Raw genomic sequence first — 25,942 nt, 5'->3', positions numbered from 1 at the left:
ATAAATATGTTAAAAATATCTGAGTTATTATTTTAGATTCAATGCAAATAGTCTTCAAAATTTGAGGAAAAAATGCTGTTTTATCAAGTAAGTTTCCAATTTTATTATGTCAAAATTGGGAACTACGTTTACACCCATCTGTCAACATCTTGTGTCACAAATGACATCTATTCTTTGGCTCGCTTTAGATTGTAACAAAAGTGTTACTTGGTGAAATTGTCACTTTGTCGATGTTAATTAACGATTTCTGGTGTCCATAAAGTGCAACATGCCCGTGGTAATCAAAATTAACCTTTATAAAAGTGAGTGAAGTGACTTGTGAAATTTTGGTGTAAACGTAGATTGCCGCTGCACTGTCATAATTTTGAAAACTAACTTGATAAAGCAACGTTTTTTTCGCAAATTTTAAACACAATTTGCATTAGATTTAAAATAAAAACTCAGATATTTGTACCACAGTTATGTTGAAATAAAATTGAATTCGCGTATATTTCCGCAAAAACTCAAAAATCGCTAAAAATTATACTTCTTAGGCGTCGCGACGCCAACCAAACCGTGATAAAAAAAACAAATTTTTACGTCAGCTTCTAGAGCTTTGTCAACTATGAGCGTATGCAAATTTTCAAAACTTTATCTTTAAAATTAAAGACGATTTTGGGGGTGGACACAAGTGTTGCCGGACCCTGTAGAATTTTGAAACTTTTTGTTTCGTCCTAAGAACAAAAATTTATAAAATCTGTGTCTTTTGCTCTAGAATTCTATACATTGGCATAGTTAATAAATGAGATATAAGTAGTCACTTCCCTAAATTTCAGCTTTAGAGCGCGATTACAACTAAAGATACGATTTTTTTTACAAAATTTTGAAATTTTTTAGTTTGTCCTATAAATAAAAAATTTCTAAAATCTGCGGGTTTTCCTCCAGAATTTTATAACTAGCCACAGTTAATAAATGAGCTAAAAGTAATAACTTCTCTAAATTTTATTGCAGTGGCGCCAACACAACAAAATATACAAAGTTTTTTAGCAGAATTTTGAAATTTTTGTAGTCTTTAAAATACAAATTTCTAAAGTCTGAGTCTGTGGCTTTAGAATTTTACAATTTGTCACACATAATAAATGAGTTAGTAGTAGTACCCTTTCCAAATTTCATCGCATTGACGCCAACACAACAAAAAATACAAATATTTTTCATAGAATTTCAAAAAAAATTGTAGTCCAAAAAATTAAAGTTTGGAAAATCTTAGTCGGTAGTTCTGGAATTTTGAAATTTAGTACATATTATAAACAAGTCAAGAGTAGTAACTTCCCTAAATTTTATCGCTAGTGCATCAACACAACCTGAAATACAAGTTTATATCACAAAATTTTGAAATTTTTTGTAGTTCTAAACATCAAAATTTCTAAAATCTAAGTCTGTTGCTACAAAATTTTAAAATTTGGTTCGCAAAATAACTGAGTTAATAGTAGCATCCTCCCTAAATTTCATCGCTGTAATGTTCAGCCACGTTCGTCTGAGCCACCATAAAATCATAAACATTTGCGGGCGACCGCAACGGGACAGCTCGTGGTATTTTCAGATTTACGATGACGACCAGACAGCTGGCCTGTTTGGGGATGATTCTTATATTGCAGGGTGTTTTGGTAAATAAAGATCAGGTAGATATTTTAAATATTTGCAGATTGGGTTGTAATAAAAATTCTGTATTATACAAATGAAAATTTAATCCTCCACCTCGCTTTCGCTATCGTCACTTTCATCGTTTACATGTACAATAATTTCAGGAAATTGTGCTTCTGACAGATAACTATTTTCTATATTAACAATATGGTTGACGCAACTTTTCCAAAATAAACTATTTATTTTTTTACATTTGGCCCTAATTAGGTCAACGAACTAAGTAAAGTTGTAACGCAAAGATACGAAAATGTAAAAGTTTAGTGGGGGGTAGCACCCCGAAGTAATTTGAATGTAACGAACATTTCCACCACTGATTTAACTTTTACTCCTTAATATTTTTTTAAATGACATTTAACGATCCCTAATCTAATCTACTTTGGGTTTATGTATGTACCTGAACATCTCGGTACCTTATAAGCATAAGAGTCAATCTCAAATTTTTGTCAAAAATGAGTTAAATAACGTTATTTATGACTCTTTACGTTTTCTTTAAGACAGAGAAAAATAATCCCCATTAGATAAAAAACAAACGATTTTAGGTTTCTATGATAAAGGAACTAAGCTACCGCATCATGTTAGAAGCTTAAAGCCAACTCTTTGGAGTTTTTTTTTACTCAACTGCTCCAAATTTATTCAAGGTAATGCAACCATGTTGTTAATATAAAAAATAGTTATCTGTCAGAAGCACAATTTCCTGATTTCCAAATTATTGTACATGTAAACGATGAAAGTGACGATAGCGAAAGCGACGTGGATGAACTCCATTCATTTGTATAATACAGAATTTTTATTACAACCCAATCTGCAAATATTTAAAATATCTACCTGATCTTTATTTACCAAAACACCCTGCAATATAAGAATCATCCCCAAACAGGCCAGCTGTCTGGTCGTCATCGTAAATCTGAAAATACCACGAGCTGTCCCGTTGCGGTCGCCCGCAAATGTTTATGATTTTATGGTGGCTCAGACGAACGTGGCTGAACTATACCAACACAACCAAAGATAAATTATAGTTTCTAAAATTTTGAAACTTTTTGGTTAATGTCATAAATAAAAATTTCTAAAATCTGGGTCTTTTGCTTCAGAATCTTGTAATTAAATACAGTTAATAAATGAGCTAAAAGTAGTAATCTCTTTAAATTTCATCTCTGTAGAGCCAACACAACCAAAGATTTTTTTATAGAATTTCGATTTTTTTTGGGTTGTTCTTAAAATAAAAATTTCTAAAATCTCCGCCGTTTTTTCCAGAATTCTATAATTTGGCACAGTTAATAAATGAGTTAAAATTAGTATCCTCCCTAAATTTCATCTTTATAGCACCAACACAACCAAAGATACTATTTTTTTTATAAAATATCGAAACTTTTTGGGTCGTCCTAAAAATAAAAATTTATAAAATCTGCGCTATTTGCTCTAGAATTCTATAATTTGGCACAATTAATAAATGAGTTAACAGTAGTAACTTCTTTAAATTTCATCTCTTTAGAGCAAACACAACCAAAGATACAAATTTTTTAATAGAATCTCGAAACTTTTTGGTTCATCCTTAGAATAAAAATTTCTAAAATCTGCGTTAACCTTTAACGCTAAAACAATGAAACTTGGTAATCTTAGAGACACTTTTTGTACCAAATTTTAAAATTTAGAATCACAATGTTTAATTTTTAAGATTTTTCAGTTAGACGGCAAACTCAAAATCCAAAATTGTGTATTAAATTCTGTAATTCTAAGAGTTAGAGCAATAAAATTTGGTGAAATTCTTGCTCTAAAGACAGTTATTGACTGTACAAAATTGCAGAATTGTAAAACAAGGAATACGATTTTTTAAAATTTTTACTCACAAATCGAACTAATAAAATTCATGTATCTATATTAAAAATTGTTAATCCGACAGTTTTACCGCAAAAGGGGTGAAATTTGGTGAAATTATTGCTTAAAAATGTCGTGTTGAGTGTACCAAATTGCGTAATTTTCGAAGAAAAAATAACCATTATAAAATTTGCCCTTGGAAGAGACTAAAAGTGGCTTCAATGTGACCACTGCTGCGTAAAACCAATAAAGTAAACATTACCTGTCGTTTTATGTTGTCAAAGCTCCCTAAACAAATCCTCCCTTCATCCCGAGCAAAAGTCACAAAATTGAATTCATCCCACATTATCCCAACCCTAAATAAAGGGCTCATATGTTCACATTCAATAATCCGTGTCCTTCTAATCAGAGCAAATCTAATAAAACCAACGCAGTAAACTATGGGGCACCGACGTGTCATAGAAACGTAATAAAATCAGTGTCTGAAGGCACGACATGAATGGATGTAACCCTAGTAACCTGATAGACGAACAATCGACGTCCGTCAAGGGTGGCTTGATTTTACAATCCCCAATTAGAAGGCGTACGGAAGCGATTATGTTGGCGTATAATCACGATAATAATATTTGCAGTTTCCTTTTGAGAAGGGCTCGGGCAAGGGGCTGAGCGCGGCCCTGTCTATTTCTAGTATTATTTAATAATACTAAATGCAGTTTTTGGCTCGAAACAGCGTATAGTATTGTGCTCATTTTACGCAGAATTTTTCGCAGAATCGAAAAAGGGAAGATTCGTGAAGATTGGCCCACAAATAGGTTATGAGTGATCAAAGTTTTGGATATGGAATTTTTAGTTTCAAAGCTCAATATCTCCGAAACTAAAAAAGATTTTGAGAAACGGTAAAATCGAATCGTGTTCAAATCGGATCTGTAACTTTAGTAGTTTTGATATTAGCGGAAGCAAATTTGAAGAGGTTTCTATTTTCATCATGTTGACTATCTGTAACAAATCTCAAATTTTTTAAACGACAGGGACGGATTTTAGAAATTTTTATTTTCAAGACGAGCCAAAAATTACCAATATTTTCCATTCAGATCTGTAATTTTAGTAGTTTCAATGCTAGGCTAATGAAATTTGGAGAGATTACTAATTTTGATTTGATAACAACCTGCTTTAAATACCAAAGTTTTTAAACAACTGAGACAAATTTTATAAATTTTTGTTTTTAAAACAGGCCAAAAATTTCCAAAATTTTGAAATATTATCTGTAACTTTAGTAACTTTGACATTAGCGGAATGAAATTTGGAGTTTTTTATACTTTCAACATGTTTTTTTGTACCAAATCTCAAGTTTTTTAAACAACAGGGACCGATTTTGAAAATTTTTATTTTCAAAACGAGCCAAAAATTTCCAATATTTTTTATTCAGACCTGTACTTTTGGAAGTTTCGATGCTAGATCAAAAAAATATGAATAAGTTACTAGTTTAGACTTGTTGACCGTCTGTAACAAATCTCAAATTTTTTAAACGACAGGGACGGATTTTAGAAATTTTTATTTTCAAGCCGAGTCGAAAATTTCCAGTGTTATTCATTCAAACCTGTTATTTTGGTAGTTTGAATGCTATGGCAATGAAATTTGGAGGAATAACTTGTTTTGACTTGTTAACTGTCTGTCCTTAAATGCCAAATTTTTTGAACATCCGGGATAAATTTTAAAAATTTTTGTTTTCAATACGGGCTAAATTTTCCTATATTTTCATTTAGGATCTGTATCTTTAGTAGTTTTCACATTAGTGAAATGAAATTTAGAGAGGTTACTATTTTTAACATGATGACAGTCCGTACCAAATCTCAAATTTTTTAAACGACACAGACGGATTTTAGAAATTTTTATTTTCGAGACGAGCCAAAAATTACTAATATTTTCCATTCAAATCTGTAATTTTGGTTATTTCGATGAATGATGAATGATTAGGCCAATGAAATTTGGAGAGATTACTAGTTTTGACATGTTGACTGCACGTACCAAATCTCAATGTTTTTAAACAACAGGGACGGATTTTTAAAATTTTTGTTTTCAAAACGAACCAAAAATTTCAAAAATTTTTAAATATTATCTGAAACTTTAGTAACTTTGACATTTGCGGAATGAAATTTGGAAAGTTTTTTACCGTCAACATGTTGATCGTCTCTACCAAATCTTAAATTTTTTAAAAGACAGGGACGGATTTTAGAAATTTTTATTTTCAAGCCGAGTCGAAAATTTCCAGTATAATTTATTCAAACCTGTTATTTTGTTAGTTTGAATGCTACGACAAAGAAATTTGGAGGAATAACTTGTTTTGACTTGTTAACTGTCTGTCCTAAATGTCAAATTTTTTGAACAACCAGGATAAATTTTAAAAATATTTGTTTTCAATACGGGCCAAATTTTCCTATATTTTCATTTAGGATCTGTATCTTTAGTAGTTTTCACATTAGTGAAATGAAATTTACAGAGGTTACTATTTTTAACATGATGACAGTCCGTACCAAATCTCAAATTTTTTAAACGACAGGGACGGATTTTAGAAATTTTTATTTTCGAGACGAGCCAAAAATTACTAATATTTTCCATTCAAATCTGTAATTTTGGTTGTTATGCTAGGCCAATAAAATTTGGAGAGATTACTAGTTTTGACATGTTGACTGCATGTACCAAATCTCAATGTTTTTAAAGAACAGGGACGGATTTTTGAAATTTTTGTTTTCAGAACGAACCAAAATTTTCCAAAATTTTTAAATATTATCTGAAACTTTAGTAACTTTGACATTTGCGGAATGAAATTTGGAGAGTTTTTTTACCGTCAACATGTTGATCGTCTCTACCAAATCTTACATTTTTTGAACAACAGGGAAGGATTTTGAAAATTTTTATGATCAAAACGAGCCAAAAATTCCCAATCCCAATCAGACCTGTAATTTTGGTAGTTTCGATGCTAGATCAAAAAAAATTTGAAGAAATTACTAGTTTTAATTTGTTAACCGTCTGTACCAAATCTGAAATTTTTTTATCGACAGGGACGGATTTTAGAAATTCTTATTTTCAAGCCGAGTCGAAAATTTCCAGTGTTATTCATTCAAACTTGTTATTTTGGTAGTTTGAATGCTACGGCAATGAAATTTGGAGGAATAACTTGTTTTGACTTGTTAACTGTCTGTCCTAAATGCCAAATTTTTTGAACAACCGGGATAAATTTTGAAAATTTTTGTTTTCAATACGGGCCAAATTTTCCTATATTTTCAAATAGGATCTGTAACTTTAGTAGTTTTCACATTAGTGAAATGAAATTTAGAGAGGTTACTATTTTTAACATTTTGACAGTCTGTACCAAATCTCAAATTTTTTAAACGACAGGGACGGATTTTAAAAATTTTTATTTTTGCGACGAGCCAAAAATTACTAATATTTTACATTCAGATCTGTAATTTTGGTTGTTTCGATGCTAGGCCAATGAAATTTGGAGAGATTACTAGTTTTCACATGTTGACTGCATGTACTAAATCTCAATGTTTTTAAACGACAGGGACGGATTTTAGAAATTTTTATTTTTCAGCCGATCCAAAAATTTCTATTATTTTTCATTCAGATCTGTAATTTTGGTAATTTTGATGATAGAGCAATGAAATTTGAAAAGATTACTAGTTTTGACTTGTTGACTGCCTGTTTTAAATACCAAATGATTTGAACAACAGGGACGGATTTTAGAAATTTTTATTTTGAAGCCAAGCGTTTTTTTGAGATTGGAGATCAGTTTTTTACAAATTTTATATGACAGAAGTTTAAAACAATATGCAAAAATTAGAGCCCCTTTCCGCCTAATTGCCCCCATGTCTCCCGAAATCCAACACGCACCTCTCTCCATTCCCACACTCTTCGTGCTTTATCTCCAATCATCTCCTTATTAGTGAATCAGCTTCCCAAGATCGCTCCTTATTTTCTTTTTCTCTTGATAGCAGCGAATAATGCAATAATAGCGTCTGCTCTCCCCAAAGTACTTTTTCTACAGACTGTACGCCGCAAATTGGTCGTAACGAATGCTATTCTCCCATAATTTTTCCAATAATGTTCAATTTATGTTCGATATGAGTTTGAGCTCGCTCGCTTTAAAAATACAAAATGGAATCAACTTAGCCAATCGATAAAAGGGCGACTCGGGCGAAAAAAAACAAGTTTCTTCAGTATGATAAAGGTGATCTTATCACCCCTCGGCTATTAAGTTTCGTTTAAAATAATTGCACCCACTGCCCTTAATAATGAAGAGGGTGAAAGCTTCGGATTTAGAGTCGTGACAGGAGCGAAAGCACTCTCGACCCTTATAGGGCTCTCTCATTACGTATGTATAGAGAAAAACACTGAAAAGATGTCACTTAGCAGCATCCGAGGAGCGATGGAGAGCCAACTCGACTTTGTACACAATGGAACCGGAAACCGGCAATTATAGGACGAGCGACTTTAGCTGACGCTCCTCCAGAGTCGGCAATAATAAAAAATCTACAAATTTCCCTACAGGGTGTTATGGAAATGAGTACACAAAATTAAACTGGTAAGAGAACTCACTATTTCCAACAACTTTTCTTAATAATTTTTTTTTGAAATCGCATGTTTTAGACTAATTTTTCCCCCCTATATTTTGACGAGTCGCCCACCTACCATTGAATTGCTATAAAATTAAAGAACAAAAAAGCAGAAAAAACTGCGTTATCAGTCCGCTTGTATAACACTTTATTAATGACCATTCTAAACTAATTTGCGGTGGTGTTTAGAACTATTAAGTTTAACATAAAGTAAAACATTTTGGGAATTTACAAAAATTTTATTCAAAAAAATCATTTAACAGGTTATGAAATTAAATACACAAAATTTAACCGGTTAGAACGCATCAAGATCTACAACTTTTCTAGATATTTTTTTCCGTAAACGCATTTTGATTTTTGCCTTTTTTCCGCCCTTAATTTGGCCAACCGTTTGATATCTCTAAACAAATTCATTTTCATTTCCGCAACGAGGAGGTTTTTTGACTTCAACCTTATCACAACTTTTTGTCATAAAAACGACTGATCAGCTGTAATCTAATTAAAAACGCTCAGTTTGTTGTGAAGTGTCAAAGTTATCAGATCGTTCTTAAAGTGCAAAAGGTGGTACAAAATGGTTTATAGAGTTTATACCAACATGGAATACACGGATATGATGCTTCTCTATGGGGAAGGTCGGGGTAAAGCGTCTGTACAGTACTCGTGTCCCAATGGCTAAATGTGCACTTTGAAAACAAGTGGTTAGGTAGAAATGAACCAGTGTTGTGGCCCCCTCGTTCGCCAGACTTAAATCCCTGCGATTTTTTTTTGTGGTTCATATGAAAGAGTTGGTGTACGCGAACCCCGTGAATTCAGTGGAAAAATTAGGTGAACATGTGGCTGAAACAATTCGCCAACACCCAGAATTTCTAAAATTCTTCTCTGTTGTTCAAAAAGTTTGAGATTTAGTACAGACAGTCAACAGGTTAAAAATAAGAACACCTCCAAATTTTATTTCGCTAATGTCAAAACTACTAAAGTTACAAATCATATTTGAAAATTTTGGAAATTTTTGGCCTGCCTTGAAACCAAAAATTTTTAAAATCCGTCACTGTCGTTCAAAAAATTTGAGATTTTTTACAGACGGTTAACAACTTCAAACTACTAATTTCTTCAAATTTTATTGATCTAGCATCGAAACTACCAAAATTACAGGTCAGAATGAAAAATATCAATTAATTTTTGGCGCGTTTTGAACATAAAAATTTTCAAAATTCGTCTCTGTTGATCAAAAAATTTGAGATTTGGTACAGAAAATCAACATGCTGAAGGTAAAAAACTCTCTAAATTTTATTCCGCTAATGTCAATGTTACTAAAGTTACAGATCATATTTGAGAATTTTGGAAATTTTTAGCCCGTTTTGAAAACAAAAATTTCTAAAATCCGTGCCTGTTGTTCAAAAAATTTGGCATTTTAGACAGGCAGTTAACAAGTCAAAACTAGTAACCTCTCCAAATTTTATTGCTCTATCATCAAAACTATCAAAATTACAGGTCTAAATAAATAAAAATAGAACTTTTTGGCTCGGCTGGAAAATAAAAATTTCTAAAATTCGTCTCTGTTGTTCAAAAAGTTTGAGATTTAGTACAGACAGTCAACAGGTTAAAAATAAGAACACCTCCAAATTTTATTTCGGTAATGTCAAAACTACTAAAGTTACAAATCATATTTGAAAATTTTGGAAATTTTTGACCTGCCTTGAAAACAAAAATTTTTAAAATCCGTCCCTGTCGTTCAAAAAATTTGAGATTTTTTACAGACGGTTAACAACTTCAAACTACTAATTTCTTCAAATTTTATTGATCTAGAATCGAAACTACCAAAATTACAGGTCAGAATGAAAAATATCAATTAATTTTTGGCGCGTTTTGAACATAAAAATTTTCAAAATCCGTCTCTGTTGTTCAAAAAATTTGAGATTTGGTACAGAAAATCAACATGCTGAAGGTAAAAAACTCTCTAAATTTTATTCCGCTAATGTCAATGTTACTAAAGTTACAGATCATATTTGAGAATTTTGGAAATTTTTAGCCCGTTTTGAAAACAAAAATTTCTAAAATCCGTGCCTGTTGTTCAAAAAATTTGGCATTTTAGACAGGCAGTTAACAAGTCAAAACTAGTAACCTCTCCGAATTTTATTGCTCTATCATCAAAACTATCAAAATTACAGGTCTAAATAAATAAAAATAGAATTTTTTGGCTCGGCTGGAAAATAAAAATTTTTAAAATTCGTTTCTGTTGTTCAAAAAGTTTGAGATTTAGTACAGACAGTCAACAGGTTAAAAATAAGAACACCTCCAAATTTTATTTCGCTAATGTCAAAACTACTAAAGTTACAAATCATATTTGAAAATTTTGGAAATCTTTGGCCTGCCTTGAAAACAAAAATTTTTAAAATTCGTCTCTGTCGTTAAAAAAATTTGAGATTTGGTACAGACGGTCAACAAGTCTCAACTAGTAATTTCTTCAAATTTTAATGATCTAGCATCGAAACTACAATTACAGGTCTGAATGAAAAATATTGGAAATTTTTGGCTCGTATTAAAAATAAAAATTTCTAAAATCCGTCCCTGTTGTTCAAAAAATTTGAGATTTGGAATAGCAAGTCAACAAGTCGAAAATGGTAATCCCTATAAATTTCATTGCCTGAGCATCGAAACTGCTAAAATTATAGATCTGAATAAAAATATTCGAAATTTTTTGGCACGTCCCAAAAATAAAAATAGAATTTGTCCCTGTTTTTCAAAAAATTTGAGATTTGGCACAGACGGTCAACACATCAGAGAGGGTAACCTCTCCAAATTTTATTTTGCCAATGTCAAAACTACTAAAGTTACAGATCCGATTTGAACACAATTTTTTTTTTTAAATCCGTCCCGGTTGTTCAAAAATTTGATATTGGTTTATACTAAAGTCAAAAATTCAAAATTTTATTTGTTATTTTGAAACAATAATAAATCATTTGAAAAAAAAAATTGTGTATGGTTTTTTTACCAACAGTACCAAATCGGTACCTACTTCAATCTTTTGAATCAAGAAACATTATTTTCCTTCTTTAGATCTAAAAATAGGTACTTTACCTTCACATTTGTAATTCCATATGATCTTAATTGCAAATAGCATGCTAATTAATTATTGTAGATCCAAAACAGACACTTTATTTACATCTTAATTATGATTTATCATTTACACTAATTACCATCTACGCAATTCTCCCTCCTTCCGACCTTCGTCCAACTCATTCTTCTTCTTCCTTAGTTCAATAATAGTTTTCGAAGCCTCCCTCAAATCATACGCCCACCCAAACGCCGCCATCAAATCAATAAACGCAGTACTCATATTCCCTGTATAAGTACCCAACTCTGCCGCTTTATAGTCCCATGGAAAAGTATGATGGTAGTTGTGCCAACCTTCCCCTCCCGTCAGTACTGCCAACACTGCGTTCTCCACCGGTTTAATGTTCCTAAAACCCCAATTAATCAACGGTACTACAATCGTACCAACTTACTTATCGTAGGGTTTGTACCCCCACGTATGGGCAACACTGTTCAACGACCACGTCACATGCAGAGCGAAAATGTACCTAAACATGGTAGCGACACACAAAGCCACGTACAAACTCTCCTTCCAGAAGTACCATGGCACCACCGCCGGTAGTACCAACGATACCATATGACTCAAAAAAACGAAATAGCGATGTTGGAACATGACGATTCCATCCCGTTCCAGATCGCCCATGTCAACCGTCTGTCCTTTCGTTAAGACGTCTGGGTGCTTTTTACACAGTAACCAACCCATATGGGCGAAAAAGAAGCCACGGTTGATGTTATGAGGATCGGCGTCTGTGTCAGTGAACTTGTGGTGGACGCGATGGTCGCGCGTCCACACATAAATGGAATTTTGATTGGCTACTGTGTTACAGATCATCAAGAATACCTTCAATGGTACTGTGGCTTTGTAGGCGCGATGGCACCATAATCTGTGGGCTCCTGGACCTATGCCGATGATTGTCAACGCGAAGAGGAGCACAGCTGCAATGTCACTCTGTAGAGTCGTGAATACCATGGTAGTAGGGGAGACTGGGGTAAAATGATCCCTCTAAGGTCTTTAGCACTATAGCTACAAAAGTTTTATATTGATAAATTTATCATTTAGGCAGGAGCTTTGACAACTAATGTGCTACAAGTTTGTCTAAAAATGCATGCGAAATTTTGCACCATTTTCATTAAAATAAGAATGAAGTGCAAGACTGCAGAAGGATCATTTTACCCATGGATTAGAGGTAAAATGATCGCTCGATGGAGGTAAAATGATTTCTTTCCATCGTACAGATTTGTTTAAAAAGTTTTATAAGTTAAGCAAAAGTTAGTGGAAACTGAATATATTTAAGCATTTAAATTATATGTCGGAATGAAAAACTTTGGAAATTTTTGGCCCGTTTAAAAATAAAAATTTCTAAAATCCGTCCCTGTTGTTTAAAAAATTTGAGATTTGGTACAGACAGTCAACATGATAGAGATAGTAACCTCTCCAAATTTCATTCCGCTAATGTCAAAATTACTAAAGTTACAGATTCTATTTGAAAATATTAATTTTTGACCCGTCTTGAGACCAAAAATTTCAAAAATCCGTCCCTGTTGTTGAAAAACATTGACATTTGGTACAGACAGTCAATATGTCAAAACTAGTAATTTCTCCAAGTTTCATTGCTCTAGCATCGAAACTACCAAAATTATATGTCCGAATGAAATATTGGAAATTTTTGGCGCGTTTTGAAAATAAAAATTTCTAAAATCTGTCACGGTTGTTCAAAATATTTGGTATTTAGGACATACAGTTAACAAGTCAAAACTAGCAATCCCTCAAAATTTCGTTGCCCTAGCTTCGAAATTACCAAAATTATATGTCCGAATGAAAGATATTGAAAATTTTTGGCCCGTTTAAAAATTAAAATTTTTAAAATCCGTCCCTGTTGTTTAAAAAATTTGAGATTTGGTACAGACAATCAACATGTTAGAGATAGTAACCTCCCCTAATTTTATTCCACTAATGTCAAAATTACTAAAGTTACCGATTTTATTTGAAAATATTGGAAATTTTTGGCACGTTTTAAAAACAAAAATTAAAAATTTATCCCGGTTGTCCAAAAAATTTGGCATTTAGGTCAGACAGTTAACAAGTCAAAACTAGTTATCCCTCTAAATTCCATTGTTCTACCTAAATTACAGGTCTGAATAAAAAATATTGAAACATTTTGGTTGGAACTAAAAGCACTTTGGGAATCAAAGGGAATCATTTTACCTCGAAAGATCATTTTACCCTAGTCTCCCCTATTTTTGGGTACTCACCCAGAGCGAAGGTAGCCGGATGGGTTTGAAGAGTGAAGATGTGGTACAGACCATGGGACGCTAAGAAGTGGTACAGTACCATAACGGCGACGTTGCGCCACACGATTTCTAGGTTTCGAGACATTCTATGTGTTGGTACTATTTTAGATGTGATGTGACGCAGCTTTGAGCTTTTATAATGCAACTTTGTAAGTCTAATGCAGTTCAAGTTACTGTTAATATGGATCATTGTCTTAAGCTATTTTTGTTTATCATTTTATAATTAAAACAAATTGATGCGGGAAATGTATAGTGAAACCCTTGAAAAGTGCATTTTTCTTAATTACTATAGAAGCGTTGAATCAAACGATTTCTAGCTTGTTGCAAATTATTTCCTTGAACTATTCATTTTTATATAGCGAGTTTTTAACTTCATTGACAGGGTTCCTAGAATTTTGGCAATAATTATGTATAATTTGTTGCATTTGGATCACAATGGCTAAATAGTGGTTAAACAAAAGTTGTGAATTTAGTACTGACGGACAATAAAAATCAAGTTTTATTAAAAAAAAAACTAATAAAAAAATTATAAAAAATAAAAAAATTACGATGCTAAACAAATAATAGTTTTAGCCAAATTTGAGGTAAAATTTGTCAATGTATACGTATTGTTTTTTCAAAAAAAAACACGAACTGCACTGGTTTTATTGCCACTTTTGACGATTTTCGGTTTTTCAACATAATTAAAAAATTCTGAATTGGATCTAAAAAAAAATCTGACCTAAATGAATACACTCTGTATATTCTGTATACTTGTTCCATTCTTGCCTCGAATATTTAAATGTTTAGGATCCTCTCTGTATATATCGTTTTATCGATACAAATATTTTTAGAAATTCAATTAGTGTGAAAGTTCTTAGAATTTAATTATTTATGTATTACCTACGTGTGTTGTGTGCGTCATAAAATTTACAGAGTAAAAAAACAAAATTTGCAAATTCAAACTTCCTGTTTTTGACTCACCTGGTAGATAAATGAGCACCAATAGTTTAAGATTGGTTCATAAATAAGCGAGATATCGACCGCAGAAGTTTGACAAAGTTTTAGTCACGAATTTTTCTAACAAACTCAGACTTCCGATTTTTAGAAAATCTAAGAACAATTTCTAATCTAAAAAATTTTGACAAAAATTATGGTGAAACCGATTTTTTTATTTGTCGTAGTTTCCGACATTTATTGACTGGCCAAATCTCAGATTGATAGGGCAAGTTGTTTACGAGTGGCAATCAAAAAACGAAAAATTGAAATTTTTTTAAATTGAGGCCCAACATTTTTTTGTCCAAAAAAATAACTATCAAATTTTTGACTTTGGAGGGCGGATTCTAAAGTAAAATGACCCGAGAAAAACGGTGGTGAAAACCGTTTCTCAAAATCTTTTTTAGTTTCGGAGAAACTTGAAAAACTTTGAAAATTTTCCAACTCAAAATTTAATATCCGAAACTTTGATGTCCCATAACTCAGTTATTTGTAGATCAATTTTAAAAAGTTTTATCTTTTTGGATTCTACGTAAAATTCTGCGTAAAATGGGCTACAATAACTCAATTTTGCTTTAAAAATAAGAGAGATATCGACCTTAGCACTTTGGAATGAGTTTTATTCATAAATTTTTCCAAAAAACTCAAACTTTCAATTTTTGGATAATTTAAACTCAATTTATTATTTAAAAAATTGCGAGAAAATCCATGGCTAAATCGGTTTTTTTATTATTTGTTGTAATTTTGAAAATATTGAGAATCAAAAAATGGAAAAATCAACGAAACAATTTTTTTCTAAAAATACAGGATGACCAATAAAAACTCAAAGTGTTGAATTTTCCGTTTTTATTCAAAAATGCAAAAAATACAAACTGCAGCATTCTCTAGTCTACAGAGGACAAGAATCTGTTGTAAACCTGAGTAATGTTCAGTTCACCCTGTATATTATTCTCACTCCTAAACACAATCCAATTTACAGAGTGACAAAAAAGAATATCAAACGTGAATACATAGAGTGGTCATTTAAACTACAATTGAATTAATCTAGATGGCTGTTCCTCGTAAACGTATGTCTTGAGATCTGTCATTCCCCCACCATCTGTCAATTATTTGATGTTAAAACGTCAAGTTCAGACACACGTTCGCAAGGTCCCAGCCGACTAGATCACAATTCGATCGCGCTAACAACAATAATATAATATACACAGGGATTGGAAAATTTCTAAAAAATAAATAAATTTAACTACCTTACTAAAGCTTCTTTGGCCCTGGCATCTGCGGTTAACTTCGCGTTTCGCTCCTTTCTCTTCTCCACCATGCTGGCGGACGCGATCTTGCGGTTAAACGCAAGACCTAAAGAAGCCATAAGGTCTATAAACCCAGTGTTTAAATTTCCATTGTACGAATCCAACTCGGCCGCCTTGTAGTCCCATGGGAAGGTGTGATGGTAGTTGTGCCAACCCTCCCCGTTGGTAATATAGGAAACAATGGAACTTTCCACGGGTTTGATGGTACTACAATTGAAACGTAACGATGGTACTGTGGGTAAAATGGTACTCACTTGTCGTACGGGCGGTACCCCCACAAATGCGCCACACTGTTTACCAACCATGTCCCATGGAGGGTGAGGACGTACCGGAACCACGTAGCGACGCACATTGAGACGTACCAATTCTCGTTCCAGTACCACCATGGTACGACCGCTGGTACAATCAAAGACACCACTGCGGTTAAATAATTGAAGTACTTCCTTTGGAAGGCGACAATGGGGTCGTTTTCCAGATCACTCATATCCACGGTCTTTCCCTTGGTGGTGACGTCTGGGTGCTTGCGAATCAGCAACCACCCCATATGGGCGAAAAAGAACCCACGGTTGATGTTATGAGGATCGGCGTCTGTATCGGTGAACTTGTGGTGGACGCGATGGTCCCTCGCCCAGATAAAAACTGGGTTTTGGTTGGCGAGGGTGTTGCAGAACATCAGGAACAACTTCAATGGTAGTTTCGCTTTGTAGGTGCGATGGGTCCATAGGCGATGGGCACCGGCGATGATTCCGAGATTGGAGAGTTCGGCAAGGAGCGCCGCTATGGAATTGGGCTAAGTATAGGGTTGGGGTACTCATGGTACTTACTCCAAAGAAACGTGGCTAAATGGGTTTGGAACGTGAGGAGATAAAACAACCCATGGAAGGCGAAAACATGGTACAGACTCATCAGGAAAACATTTTTCCAAACGATTTGGGCTTGGAATCTCGCGGTCATTGTTCAAAGTAAAGTTTGGGCTAACGCAAATTTGGATGCGTCATATACTTTTATACTGTTCGATTAACAATAATGCTAATGATGGGTTTTAGACAATTGAATTGAAACAAAGGTGGCTAAGGTCACTAGAATCGTTTTCCTCACTTTGTTATTAGCGGGTGCCTACTAAATTAGGAAGTGATTTATTAATCTCTTATTAATTGTGCCCGATTTGAATGGATTGTTATGTGAATATTATTCTATTTTTGGGTGCTCGGTTCACCTATTTTCTAAAACTGACACACATTTCAAACAAAGATGCTTCGGCGCGCTTTTATCTGCCTGGTAAGTAAATTAATCATTTTTCTCTAGTATCTAATAAAAATATTGACGTTTTTGTGACACACTCGGTTATACCGGAAGTTGTAGTCAACTGTTTTGTTTTAATTTTTGCAATTCTTGGTTTTATGTCAAATGATAAGGAAAAGGTAAATTAAAAAAAGCACGACAGAAAAAAAAAAATTAACAAAATAAACATATGAACAAAAAAGTGAAATTTTAATTGGCTATAACTCGGTTATTTGTTATTGTACGAAAATTTTAAAGTTAGATTTGGAATCTGCGCAAAATTTTGTGTAAAATGAGCTAAAATAACTTAATTTTGCTCTAAAAGTAAATTAAATATCGATTTTAGAAGTTTGACCTAGTTTTAGTAATAAATTTTCCGAAAAAACTCCAACTTTCGACATTTGGAAAATCTAAGAGCGATTTCTTACCTAGAAAATTGCGAGAAAAACGATGGCGCAAACCGCATGTCAATATCTGTAATATTTTCCGTGATATCGAGGACAAATTGTTTCGAGCTTTCAAAAATTTGACTCTCTGGCTACAACCCAAGAGTTCAAACGGCCATAACTCAGTTATTTGTTGACGAAAATTAATAATTCTCAAAGCCTTAGATTCAGCGTGAGATTCTGCGTAAATTGAACTAAAATTTGTTTAATTTGCTTAATAAATAAATGAGGCATTGGCCAAAAACTGTTTTGAAAACGTCATTTTAGGGTGATTTTCAATCAATGTTTGCAAAATGAAAACGACGTTTCATTGCTCTAAATTTTACATCAGTCGAAAGAGGAGCTCAAAATCTATCGAGTTGCCAAATTTGAAATTGATGGGACAAATAGTTTACAAGCTATGGCCAAAAATAAAAAAATGAAAAATTTTTGTCGTTTGAGTCGGATTTTTTTTTCGCGAAAAATCGACTGTCGAATTTTGGGCTTTTGAGAACATTTTCTAACGTAAAATGAGCCGAGAAAAACAATGGTACAAACCGCATCTCAATATCTCTAATAGTTTCCGAGATATTTAATTTTAAAAATTAGGAAAAATGAGGAAAAATGCAAATCAACTAATCAAAACTTTGATCGGCCATAACTCAGTTATTTGTTGTCGGATCTGAATTTAAATCCCAGATTTGGAATCTGCGGAAAATTCTGCGTACACTGATGTATAATAACTTAAGTTTACTCTAAACAATAAGCGAGATATCGATATCAAAAATTTGGCCATAGTTCTAGTCATGAATTATCGCAAAAATTTGCAAATTTTGACTGTAGAAAAATCAAAGAACTGTTTCTTAGGTAAAAAACTGTAAGAAAAACGATGGCGCAAACCGCATCTCAATATCTGAAATAGTTTCCGAGATATCGAGCACGAATTGTTTTGAACCGTCAAAAATTTGGCTCTCTAGCGACAACCCGAAATTTCAAACGGCCATAACTCGGTTATGTATTGACAAAAATTCAAAAATTATTATGTTTTTGAATTCAGCGTGAAATTCTGCGTAAAATGAGACCCAAATTTGTTGAGTTTTCTTAATAAATAAACGAGGTATCGGCCAAAAACTGTTTTGGAAACATCATTTTAGGGTGATTTTCAATCAATGTTTTCAAAATAGAAACGACGTTTAATAGCATTGAATTATACATCAGTCAAAAGAGGAGCTCGAAATCTATCTACTGGCCAAATTTGAGATCAATCGGACAAATAGTTTACGAGTTATGGCCAAAAATAAAAAAAAATGAAAAATTTTCATCGTTTGAGTCGCAATTTTTTTTCGCGAAAAATCGACTATCGAATTTTGGGCTTTTGAGAACATTTTCTAACGTGAAATGAACCGGGAATAACGACGGCGCAAACCGCATCGCAATTTCTCTAATAGTTTCCGAGATAATTAACTTAAAAAATTACAAAAAATGAGAAAAAATGAAAATCAACTTTCCAAAACTTTGATCGGCCATAACTCAGTTATTTGTTGTCGGATCTGAATTTAAATCCCAGATTTGGAATCTGCGTAAAATTCTGCGTACACTGATGTAGAATAACTTAAGTTTACTCTAAAAAATAAGCGAGATATCGATATGAGAAATTCGGCATAGTTTTAATCATGAATTTTTGCAAAAAACTGCAACTTTCGACTATTGGAAAATCTAAAAACTATTTCTTATGTAAAAAATCGCGAGAAAAACGATGCCGCAAACCGCATTCCAATATCTGGAATAGTTTTCGAGATATCGAGCAAGAATTGTTTTAAACCTTCAAAAATTTGGCCGTCTAGCGACAACCCAAAAATTCGAACAGTCATAACTCAGTTATTTATTGTCGGATTTGAATTTAAATGCCAGATTTGGATTTAGCGTGACATTCTGCGTAAAATGAGTCAAAATTTGTTGAGTTTGCCTAAGAAATAAACAAGGCATTGACCAAAAACTGTTTGGAAGTGGTCATTTTGGGGTGGTTTTCAATCACTGTTTTCAATGTAAAAACGACGTTTAATACCTTTGTATTTATATCATTCGAAAGAGGAGCTCGAGGTCTATCTACTGGCAAAATTTGAGATCGATCAAACAGTTTACGAGTTATGGTCAAAAATAAAAAAAATTAAAAATTTTTATCGTTTGAGTCGGATTTTTTTTTCGCAAAAAAACGACTATCGAAATTTGGACTTTTACGCACTTTTTCTAACGTAAAATGAGCCGAGAAAAAAGATGGCGCAAACCGCATTTCAATATCTCAAATAGTTTCCGAGATATTTAACTTTAAAAATTACGAAAAATGAGAAAAAATGAAAATCAACTAATCAAAACTTTGATCGGCTATAACTCAGTTATCTGTTGTCGGATCTGAACTTAAATCCCAGATTTGGAATCTGCGTAAAATTCTGCGTACACTGATGTATAATAACTTAAGTTTACTCTAAAAAATAAGCGAGATATCGATATCAGAAGTTTGGCATAGTTTTAGTCATGAAATTTTTGTTTGAAAAAATCAAATTTCTCATTTACAAAAAATAACAAAATTGTGACAATAAATGTTTAGTTCACTCTGTATATTAGACAGTTTCGAAAGAAAAAATAATTTCAAATTCCCATTGATTTTAGTTCACTGTGTATATTGATTTTGCAACGTGGCTAAAATTGAACGAAACTAGCGACACCTATTGTTATAAAATTCTAACACCGCCGAATAAAACAGAAACCTGTAATTCCGCCAAGTATTGATTTCGAACTTCCCGTCATACAGTATCATTTATTGATTTCTTCAATTTGTTACATAGTATAAATAAAATAGTTGATTGCATACTTATACAGTCTTCAGCATTGGCTGGTTGCCCCAGTCCTCTGTTGCCGCTTCCGCACCATTTCCTCATTAGCTGTCTTCATGTCGTAAGCCCACCCGATTTTCCCCATGAAGTCGATAAAAGCCGTACTTAAATTTCCGTAGTAAGTTGGTAGCTCTGCAGCTTTGTAGTCCCAGGGGAAGACGTGGTGGTAGTTGTGCCACCCTTCGCCCATGGTCACATGGGACACGAATGGGTTCTCCACCGGCCGTATGTCCCTAAGTACAACGAATTAAAAATTTAAAAAAATGGTACTTTTTTGCGCCCCCACCTGTCATAGGGCCGCATCCCCCACATATGCGCCGCGCTGTTCACCAGCCAAGTCCCATGCAGCGTGTACAAGTACCTAAGAATCGCCGCGAAGCTCCAAGCGACGAAGACGCCCTCGTTCCAGTACCACACCGGTACCATGGCGGGTACAACAAACGACAACAGCGGCGCTAGGAACAAGTAGTACTTTCGCTGGAAAATCACGACGGGATCGGCCTCCAGGTCGCTGACGTCCACAGTTTTGCCTTTGGAGACGACGTCTGGGTGTTTGCGGACGAGCAGCCAACCCATGTGGGAGAAGAAGAAGCCGCGAGTGGAGTTGTATGGGTCGGCGTTGGTGTCGGTGAATTTGTGGTGGACGCGGTGGTCGCGCGCCCATTCGAAGATGTCGTTTTGGAAGGCGATGGTTTGGCAAATGCAGAGGAGGATGCGCAGGGGGAGGGTGGCTTTGTAGCTGCGGTGCGACCAGAGGCGGTGCACGCCGGCGGTGATGCCCTGGCCGGAGAGGAAAATCAGGAAAAGTGCTGCAAGGGAAAATCGGATTTTTAGGAACGAATTTTTGACTAAAAAAACGTGGAAATTTAAAAATCAACTATGCGAAAGTTGAACCGCCATAACTTAGTTATTTGTTGACGGATTTGAATTTTGAGCACGGATTTGGAATCTGCGGAAAATTCTGCGGAAAATGAGGCAAAATAACTCAAATTTACCAAAAAAACAAGCAAGATATTGACATAAGTTTGACATAGTTTTAGTCATGAAATTTCTTCGACTAAATCACATTTTCGACTTTCGGTAAATCTGAGAACATTTTCTTAACTAAAAAATTGCGAGAAAAACGATGGCGATAAGGGTTTTTTGATATTCGCCTTAATTCCAGAGATATCGCACAAAATCTTTTTCGAACTTTCAAAATATCGGTCCTCTGGCGACAACCCGAAATTTCAAACGTCTCTAATTCAGTTATTTATTGTCGGACGAGAAAATTGATGGTAGATTTGGATTCAGCGTGAAATTCTGCGTAAAATGAGCCCATATAGCCCAAATTTTCTTAACAAATAAACGAGATATCGACCGAATTACATTTTCAGAGGGATTTTAGGGTAATTTTCAAGACGCTGTTTTTGGGCGAAAACTGCCTTTAATATTATCGAATTATATATCGATCGAAAGAGCAGCTTGAGATCTATCAACTGTCTAAATCTCAGAACGATCAGGCAAATAGTTTACGGGGGGCGATCAAAAAACGAAAAATTCAAAAAATTTGATCGATTGAGTCGCAAAATTTTTTTGCCTTAAAATTGACCAACGATTTTTCGACTTTTGAGGGCGGATTCTGAAGTAAAATGACCCGAGAAAAACGATGGTGAAAACCGTTTCTCAAAATCTTTTTTAGTTTCAGAGAAATTGGGCTTTGAAAATTTTGAAACTCAAAATTCAATATACGAAATTTTGATCGTCCATAACTCAGTTATTTGTGGACCGATCTCAACGAATCTTACGTTAGATTTCGCGTAAAATTCTGCGTAAAATGAGTACTAACACGATACGATTGCTCTAGAAATAAGCGAGATAGCGTCCGAGTCTGAATTAGAGACTGAAAAGCAGCTTCTACATACATTGAAAAAATTAAAATGTTAAATTCGAACCATCGAAGATCGATTTCTAATCTAAAAAATTGCGAGAAAAACGATTCCGAAAAGGGTTGTTTGATATTTGCCATAATTCCGGAGATATCCAGCAAAATCCTTTCGAACCTCCAAAATTTTGGCCCTCTGGCGACAACTCAAAATTTCAAACGCCTCTAACTCAGTTATTTGTTGACGTACGAGAAAAATAAGGATATTTTTGGATTCAGCGCAAAATTCTACATTAAAAGAGCCAATCCAGCTCAAATGTCCTTAACAAATAACCGAGATATCGACCGAATTAGATTTTCAAAGGGTGATTTTAGGGTCATTTTCAAGACGCTGTTTCAGGGCGAAAACTGCGTTTAATATTATTAAATTGTATATCGATTGAAAGGGCAGCTTGAGATGTATCAACTGGCCAAATCTCAGGTCCATTGGGCAAGTAGTTTACGAGAGGCGATCAAAAAACGAAAAATTGAAAATTTTTCATCGATTGAGCCGAAAAATTTTTTTACTCGAAAAATTGATTATCGAATTTTCGACTTTTGAGAGCGGATTCCAAAGTAGAATGACCCAAATAAAACGATGATGAAAACCGTTTCTCAAAATCTTTCGTAGTTTCGGAGATATTGAGCTTTGAAAATTTATCAGTTCAAAATTCAATATTTGTAACTTTGAAGGCCTATAACTCAGTTATTTATGTACGGATTTTAACGAATCTTATTTTTTTGGATTACACGTAAAATTCTGCGTAAAATGAGCGCAAACACTTTAAGATTGCTCCATTAATAAGCGAGATATCGGCCGTGTCTGAAGTAGAGACTAAAAAGCAACCAACTTCTACATTAAAAAATGAAAATTTCAAATTCGAACTATCTAAGATCGATTTCTAAGCGAATCGCGCGAAAAACGATTTCGAACGTTTTTTTTTTATTTTTGCTTTAATTCCGGAGATTCGAGCAAAATTTTCCCTGAAACTTCAAAATTTTGGCTCTCAAAAATTTTAAAAGCCTCTAATTTAGTTATTAGTAGACGGACGAGAAAACTTAAGGTAGTTTTGGATTCAGCGCGAAGTTCTGCGTCAAAAGAGCATTAACAGTTTCAGATTGCACCATAAATAAGCGAGATATTGACCTTGAAACATTTTGGAACTAAAAAAAGACTTTCGACTTTTGGAAAATCTAAGAACGATTTTTTATCTAACATGCAAGCCCTAAAACAATAGAAGAATAACCCATTTAAAGGCAGAAAACTTTACAACAGGAAATAAAAATCTTCCAAAAAAATTACTCACCCCAAACGAAAGTTTTCCACTTCACCTGCCAAGTCAAGAAAAAGTACAGTCCGTAACACCCAAACACGTGGTACATCGCAAACAAGACAACATTTGCCCACATAATGTGACTCCTAACTGTACTTGCACCCATTTCGCCACCTGCAAATTACTCGACCAATTCCACCAAGCTCTGACTTTTATATTAATTGCAATCGATTACAATTGCAAATTGTTTCAAAGTTCATATCGCCAGTCCAGGAGGGCAAAAAGAACACCGACTCGAATTTCCCTGTACCTCGTCATTAATTTATTATCTCTGCATGGTGCAGTCCCGTATCCATAATAAATGAGCCCTCGATTTACGGGCGTTCCAGCCGGGCGACCCACCCCTAATAATATATTTCAGATTTAAATAATAAAAACTGTGACGGGTGGATTTTTATGCGGTCAGTGCGAGAAATGGAGTGGCAACGTTTGAGTTTTTACCCACTTAAATGGGTCTTTCTGGGTGGTTTGCATCCAGACTCAACCTCCATTGGAGCGAAATTACTTTTCCTGGTAAATTCCCTGTTTTTTGGGGGCATCACTGTACTGGCAGTGGTCGGGATTTTGGTGTCGTACCAAGACAACATTTATTTTACCATCGAGAGTATTCTCACCGTGGTTCTGTACCTCCATGTGGGTAGTACCGTTTGTACCACAATGGTACTAGTTTGTTTTAGATCCTCAGCAAGTACTCAATTTTGTACAAGCATAAAAGCACCTTGAGAAACCTCCTGGAGGAACGAAAAAGGTTCTGGAACCTGGAGGAGTGTGATGGTACCGTTCGTACCACCTGCGAAAAGTCCCTAAAAACAGCTTTCAACATAACCAAGTACTACTTGATCTACAGTCTGACCGTGGTGACGAATTTCCTCCTCCAACCCATCATCCTCAAGCAGCTCCCAGTGGTACTGTATGTTCCCGAGGGATGGTTCTACTACCTATTCTATTCCTTCTTTCTCATAACTCCTGCAATCATGTCGAGCATTTGGGGAGTGGACACTGTTTACTACACCATCTCCATCCCTGTGAGCATCCAACTGAAGATGCTCGCCAGCAAATTCGAAACTCTCGATCTAAACAAACAAAAATGGGAACTGAGGCGTCTGATCGACCACCACAATTTTTTGCTCCGCTACTGTACTCAGATCAACAAAATGTCCGCTGGGATTTTCCTAACTCAGTTTCTAGTAGCCATCGCCACATCCTGCATGCAATTGTTTATAGCGTCACAGCCGTAAAATCCCCTGACAGTCACACCAACCTCTCTCTCATCATGAAATTCTAGGGAATTTGGGCTCATGAATAAAATCAAATGTCTGTCGTATTTCACCATGCAGATCATCGAAACGGCCATTTATACCTTCACCGCCGACTTGGTTTCCGAGAGTGTGAGTACAAGCAGTCGTACCAACTTAATTTCAGTTTTAGTCTGTTGATGTGGGAAATGCGATTTACCGCTCGGCTTGGTATGACGTCACTGATAATAATATAAAGAAAGAGATTGTTTTGGTGATCGCGAGGGCGCAGAAAAAAGTCGCTTTTAATGGACTCGGGCTGGTTCGAATCAACGTGGAAACTTTTACCAGAGTATGTTTGTGTTGGTACGACTGATTAAAAACAGTTTTTTTTCAGATTTTTAAGACGGCGTTGTCTTTCTACACTTATTTGAACACAATGGTTTATAGTAATTAATACACTGGAATTGTAGCAATGTTAATAAACTTTAGAAATTACGATTGTTATGAAATGTGGAAAAAATTAGGAAGTGGAGTGTTTGAGGAAACAATTGAGTTTGGTTTTGACTAGTAATTGACAATTTTTTCCTAGTCTCTTAGGTTTCAACGTTTCGTCTCTTGTGTTTTACGTTTCGGTGTCATTTATTTATTTAGGGGAATTTTATCTGTTGGGAAATAGGTTGGTAGTACCAAAATTCAATATCCGAAACTTTGATCGCTCATAACTCAGCTATTTGTGAACCGATGTTAACGAGTTTTACCTTTTTGGATTCTACGTGAAATTCTGCGTAAAATGAGTTAAGATTGCTTTATAAATAAGCGAGATAGCGACCAAGTCTGAATTAGAGACCTCTACATTGAAAAAATGAAAATTTTGAATTCGAACTATTTAAAATCGATTTCTAAGGTAAAAAATTGCGAGAAAAACGATTCCGAAAAGGGTTGTTTAATATTTGCCGTAATTCCGGAAATAACAAGCAAAATCGGTTTTGAACCTCCAAAATTTTGGCCCTCCGACGACTACCCAAAAGTTCAATCGCCTCTAACTCAGTTATTTGTTGACGTAGAGGAAAAATAAAAATATTTTCGGATTCAGCG

At 34.4% G+C, this 25,942-nt stretch overlaps 3 protein-coding genes and 1 pseudogene across 3 annotated transcripts; 1 reads left to right on the top strand and 3 right to left on the bottom strand.

The window, feature by feature from the left end:
- Nucleotides 1–11,301: 11,301 nt before the first annotated feature.
- Nucleotides 11,302–13,683, bottom strand: LOC148177929 (acyl-CoA Delta-9 desaturase pseudogene; annotated as a pseudogene).
- A 1,869-nt stretch (nt 13,684–15,552) lies between these two features.
- On the bottom strand, nt 15,553–16,729 carry LOC148177928 (acyl-CoA Delta-9 desaturase-like). The gene is made up of 5 exons (XM_088033426.1): nt 16,600–16,729; nt 16,030–16,552; nt 15,755–15,982; nt 15,609–15,690; nt 15,553–15,567 (listed from the first exon to the last, which is right to left on the bottom strand). Exons 1-5 carry the CDS (start codon nt 16,727–16,729, stop codon nt 15,553–15,555), a joined length of 978 nt encoding a protein of 325 aa, XP_087889552.1.
- Nucleotides 16,730–20,285: 3,556 nt separating this feature from the next.
- Nucleotides 20,286–23,742, bottom strand: LOC148177927 (acyl-CoA Delta-9 desaturase-like). The gene is made up of 3 exons (XM_088032650.1): nt 23,583–23,742; nt 20,659–21,181; nt 20,286–20,605 (listed from the first exon to the last, which is right to left on the bottom strand). Exons 1-3 carry the CDS (start codon nt 23,713–23,715, stop codon nt 20,362–20,364), a joined length of 900 nt encoding a protein of 299 aa, XP_087888776.1. The 5' UTR covers nt 23,716–23,742; the 3' UTR covers nt 20,286–20,361.
- A 142-nt stretch (nt 23,743–23,884) lies between these two features.
- LOC148177926 (odorant receptor 70a-like) lies at nt 23,885–25,301 on the top strand. Its single transcript, XM_088033425.1, has 6 exons — nt 23,885–23,897; nt 23,971–24,242; nt 24,287–24,843; nt 24,895–24,997; nt 25,038–25,196; nt 25,242–25,301. The coding sequence occupies exons 1-6, from the start codon at nt 23,885–23,887 to the stop codon at nt 25,299–25,301; spliced, it is 1,164 nt and encodes a 387-aa protein (XP_087889551.1).
- The last annotated feature ends 641 nt before the right edge of the window (nt 25,302–25,942 follow it).

Source organism: Gnatocerus cornutus, chromosome 3 (assembly GCF_029298725.1).
Source record: "Gnatocerus cornutus isolate USDA-ARS CGAHR chromosome 3, icGnaCorn1.1, whole genome shotgun sequence".
In the NCBI taxonomy this organism is placed as follows: domain Eukaryota; kingdom Metazoa; phylum Arthropoda; class Insecta; order Coleoptera; family Tenebrionidae; genus Gnatocerus; species Gnatocerus cornutus.
The sequence above is the reverse complement of the archived record's forward strand: the minus strand, read 5'-3'. Positions and strand labels throughout refer to the sequence as shown.

Coding starts and splice junctions, on each gene's coding strand:
- LOC148177926 (XM_088033425.1), top strand. Junction 24,844..24,894: donor TTGTTTATAGCGTCACAGCC/GTAAAATCCCCT, acceptor ATGAAATTCTAG/GGAATTTGGGCTCATGAATA. Junction 25,197..25,241: donor ACGTGGAAACTTTTACCAGA/GTATGTTTGTGT, acceptor GTTTTTTTTCAG/ATTTTTAAGACGGCGTTGTC.
- LOC148177927 (XM_088032650.1), bottom strand. CDS start 23,715: ATGGGTGCAAGTACAGTTAGGAGTCACATTATGTGGGCAAATGTTGTC. Junction 21,182..23,582: donor GTGGAAAACTTTCGTTTGGG/GTGAGTAATTTT, acceptor TTTCCCTTGCAG/CACTTTTCCTGATTTTCCTC. Junction 20,606..20,658: donor GGGATGCGGCCCTATGACAG/GTGGGGGCGCAA, acceptor CGTTGTACTTAG/GGACATACGGCCGGTGGAGA.
- LOC148177928 (XM_088033426.1), bottom strand. CDS start 16,729: ATGACCGCGAGATTCCAAGCCCAAATCGTTTGGAAAAATGTTTTCCTG. Junction 16,553..16,599: donor TTTAGCCACGTTTCTTTGGA/GTAAGTACCATG, acceptor CCAATTCCATAG/CGGCGCTCCTTGCCGAACTC. Junction 15,983..16,029: donor GGGTACCGCCCGTACGACAA/GTGAGTACCATT, acceptor TTTCAATTGTAG/TACCATCAAACCCGTGGAAA.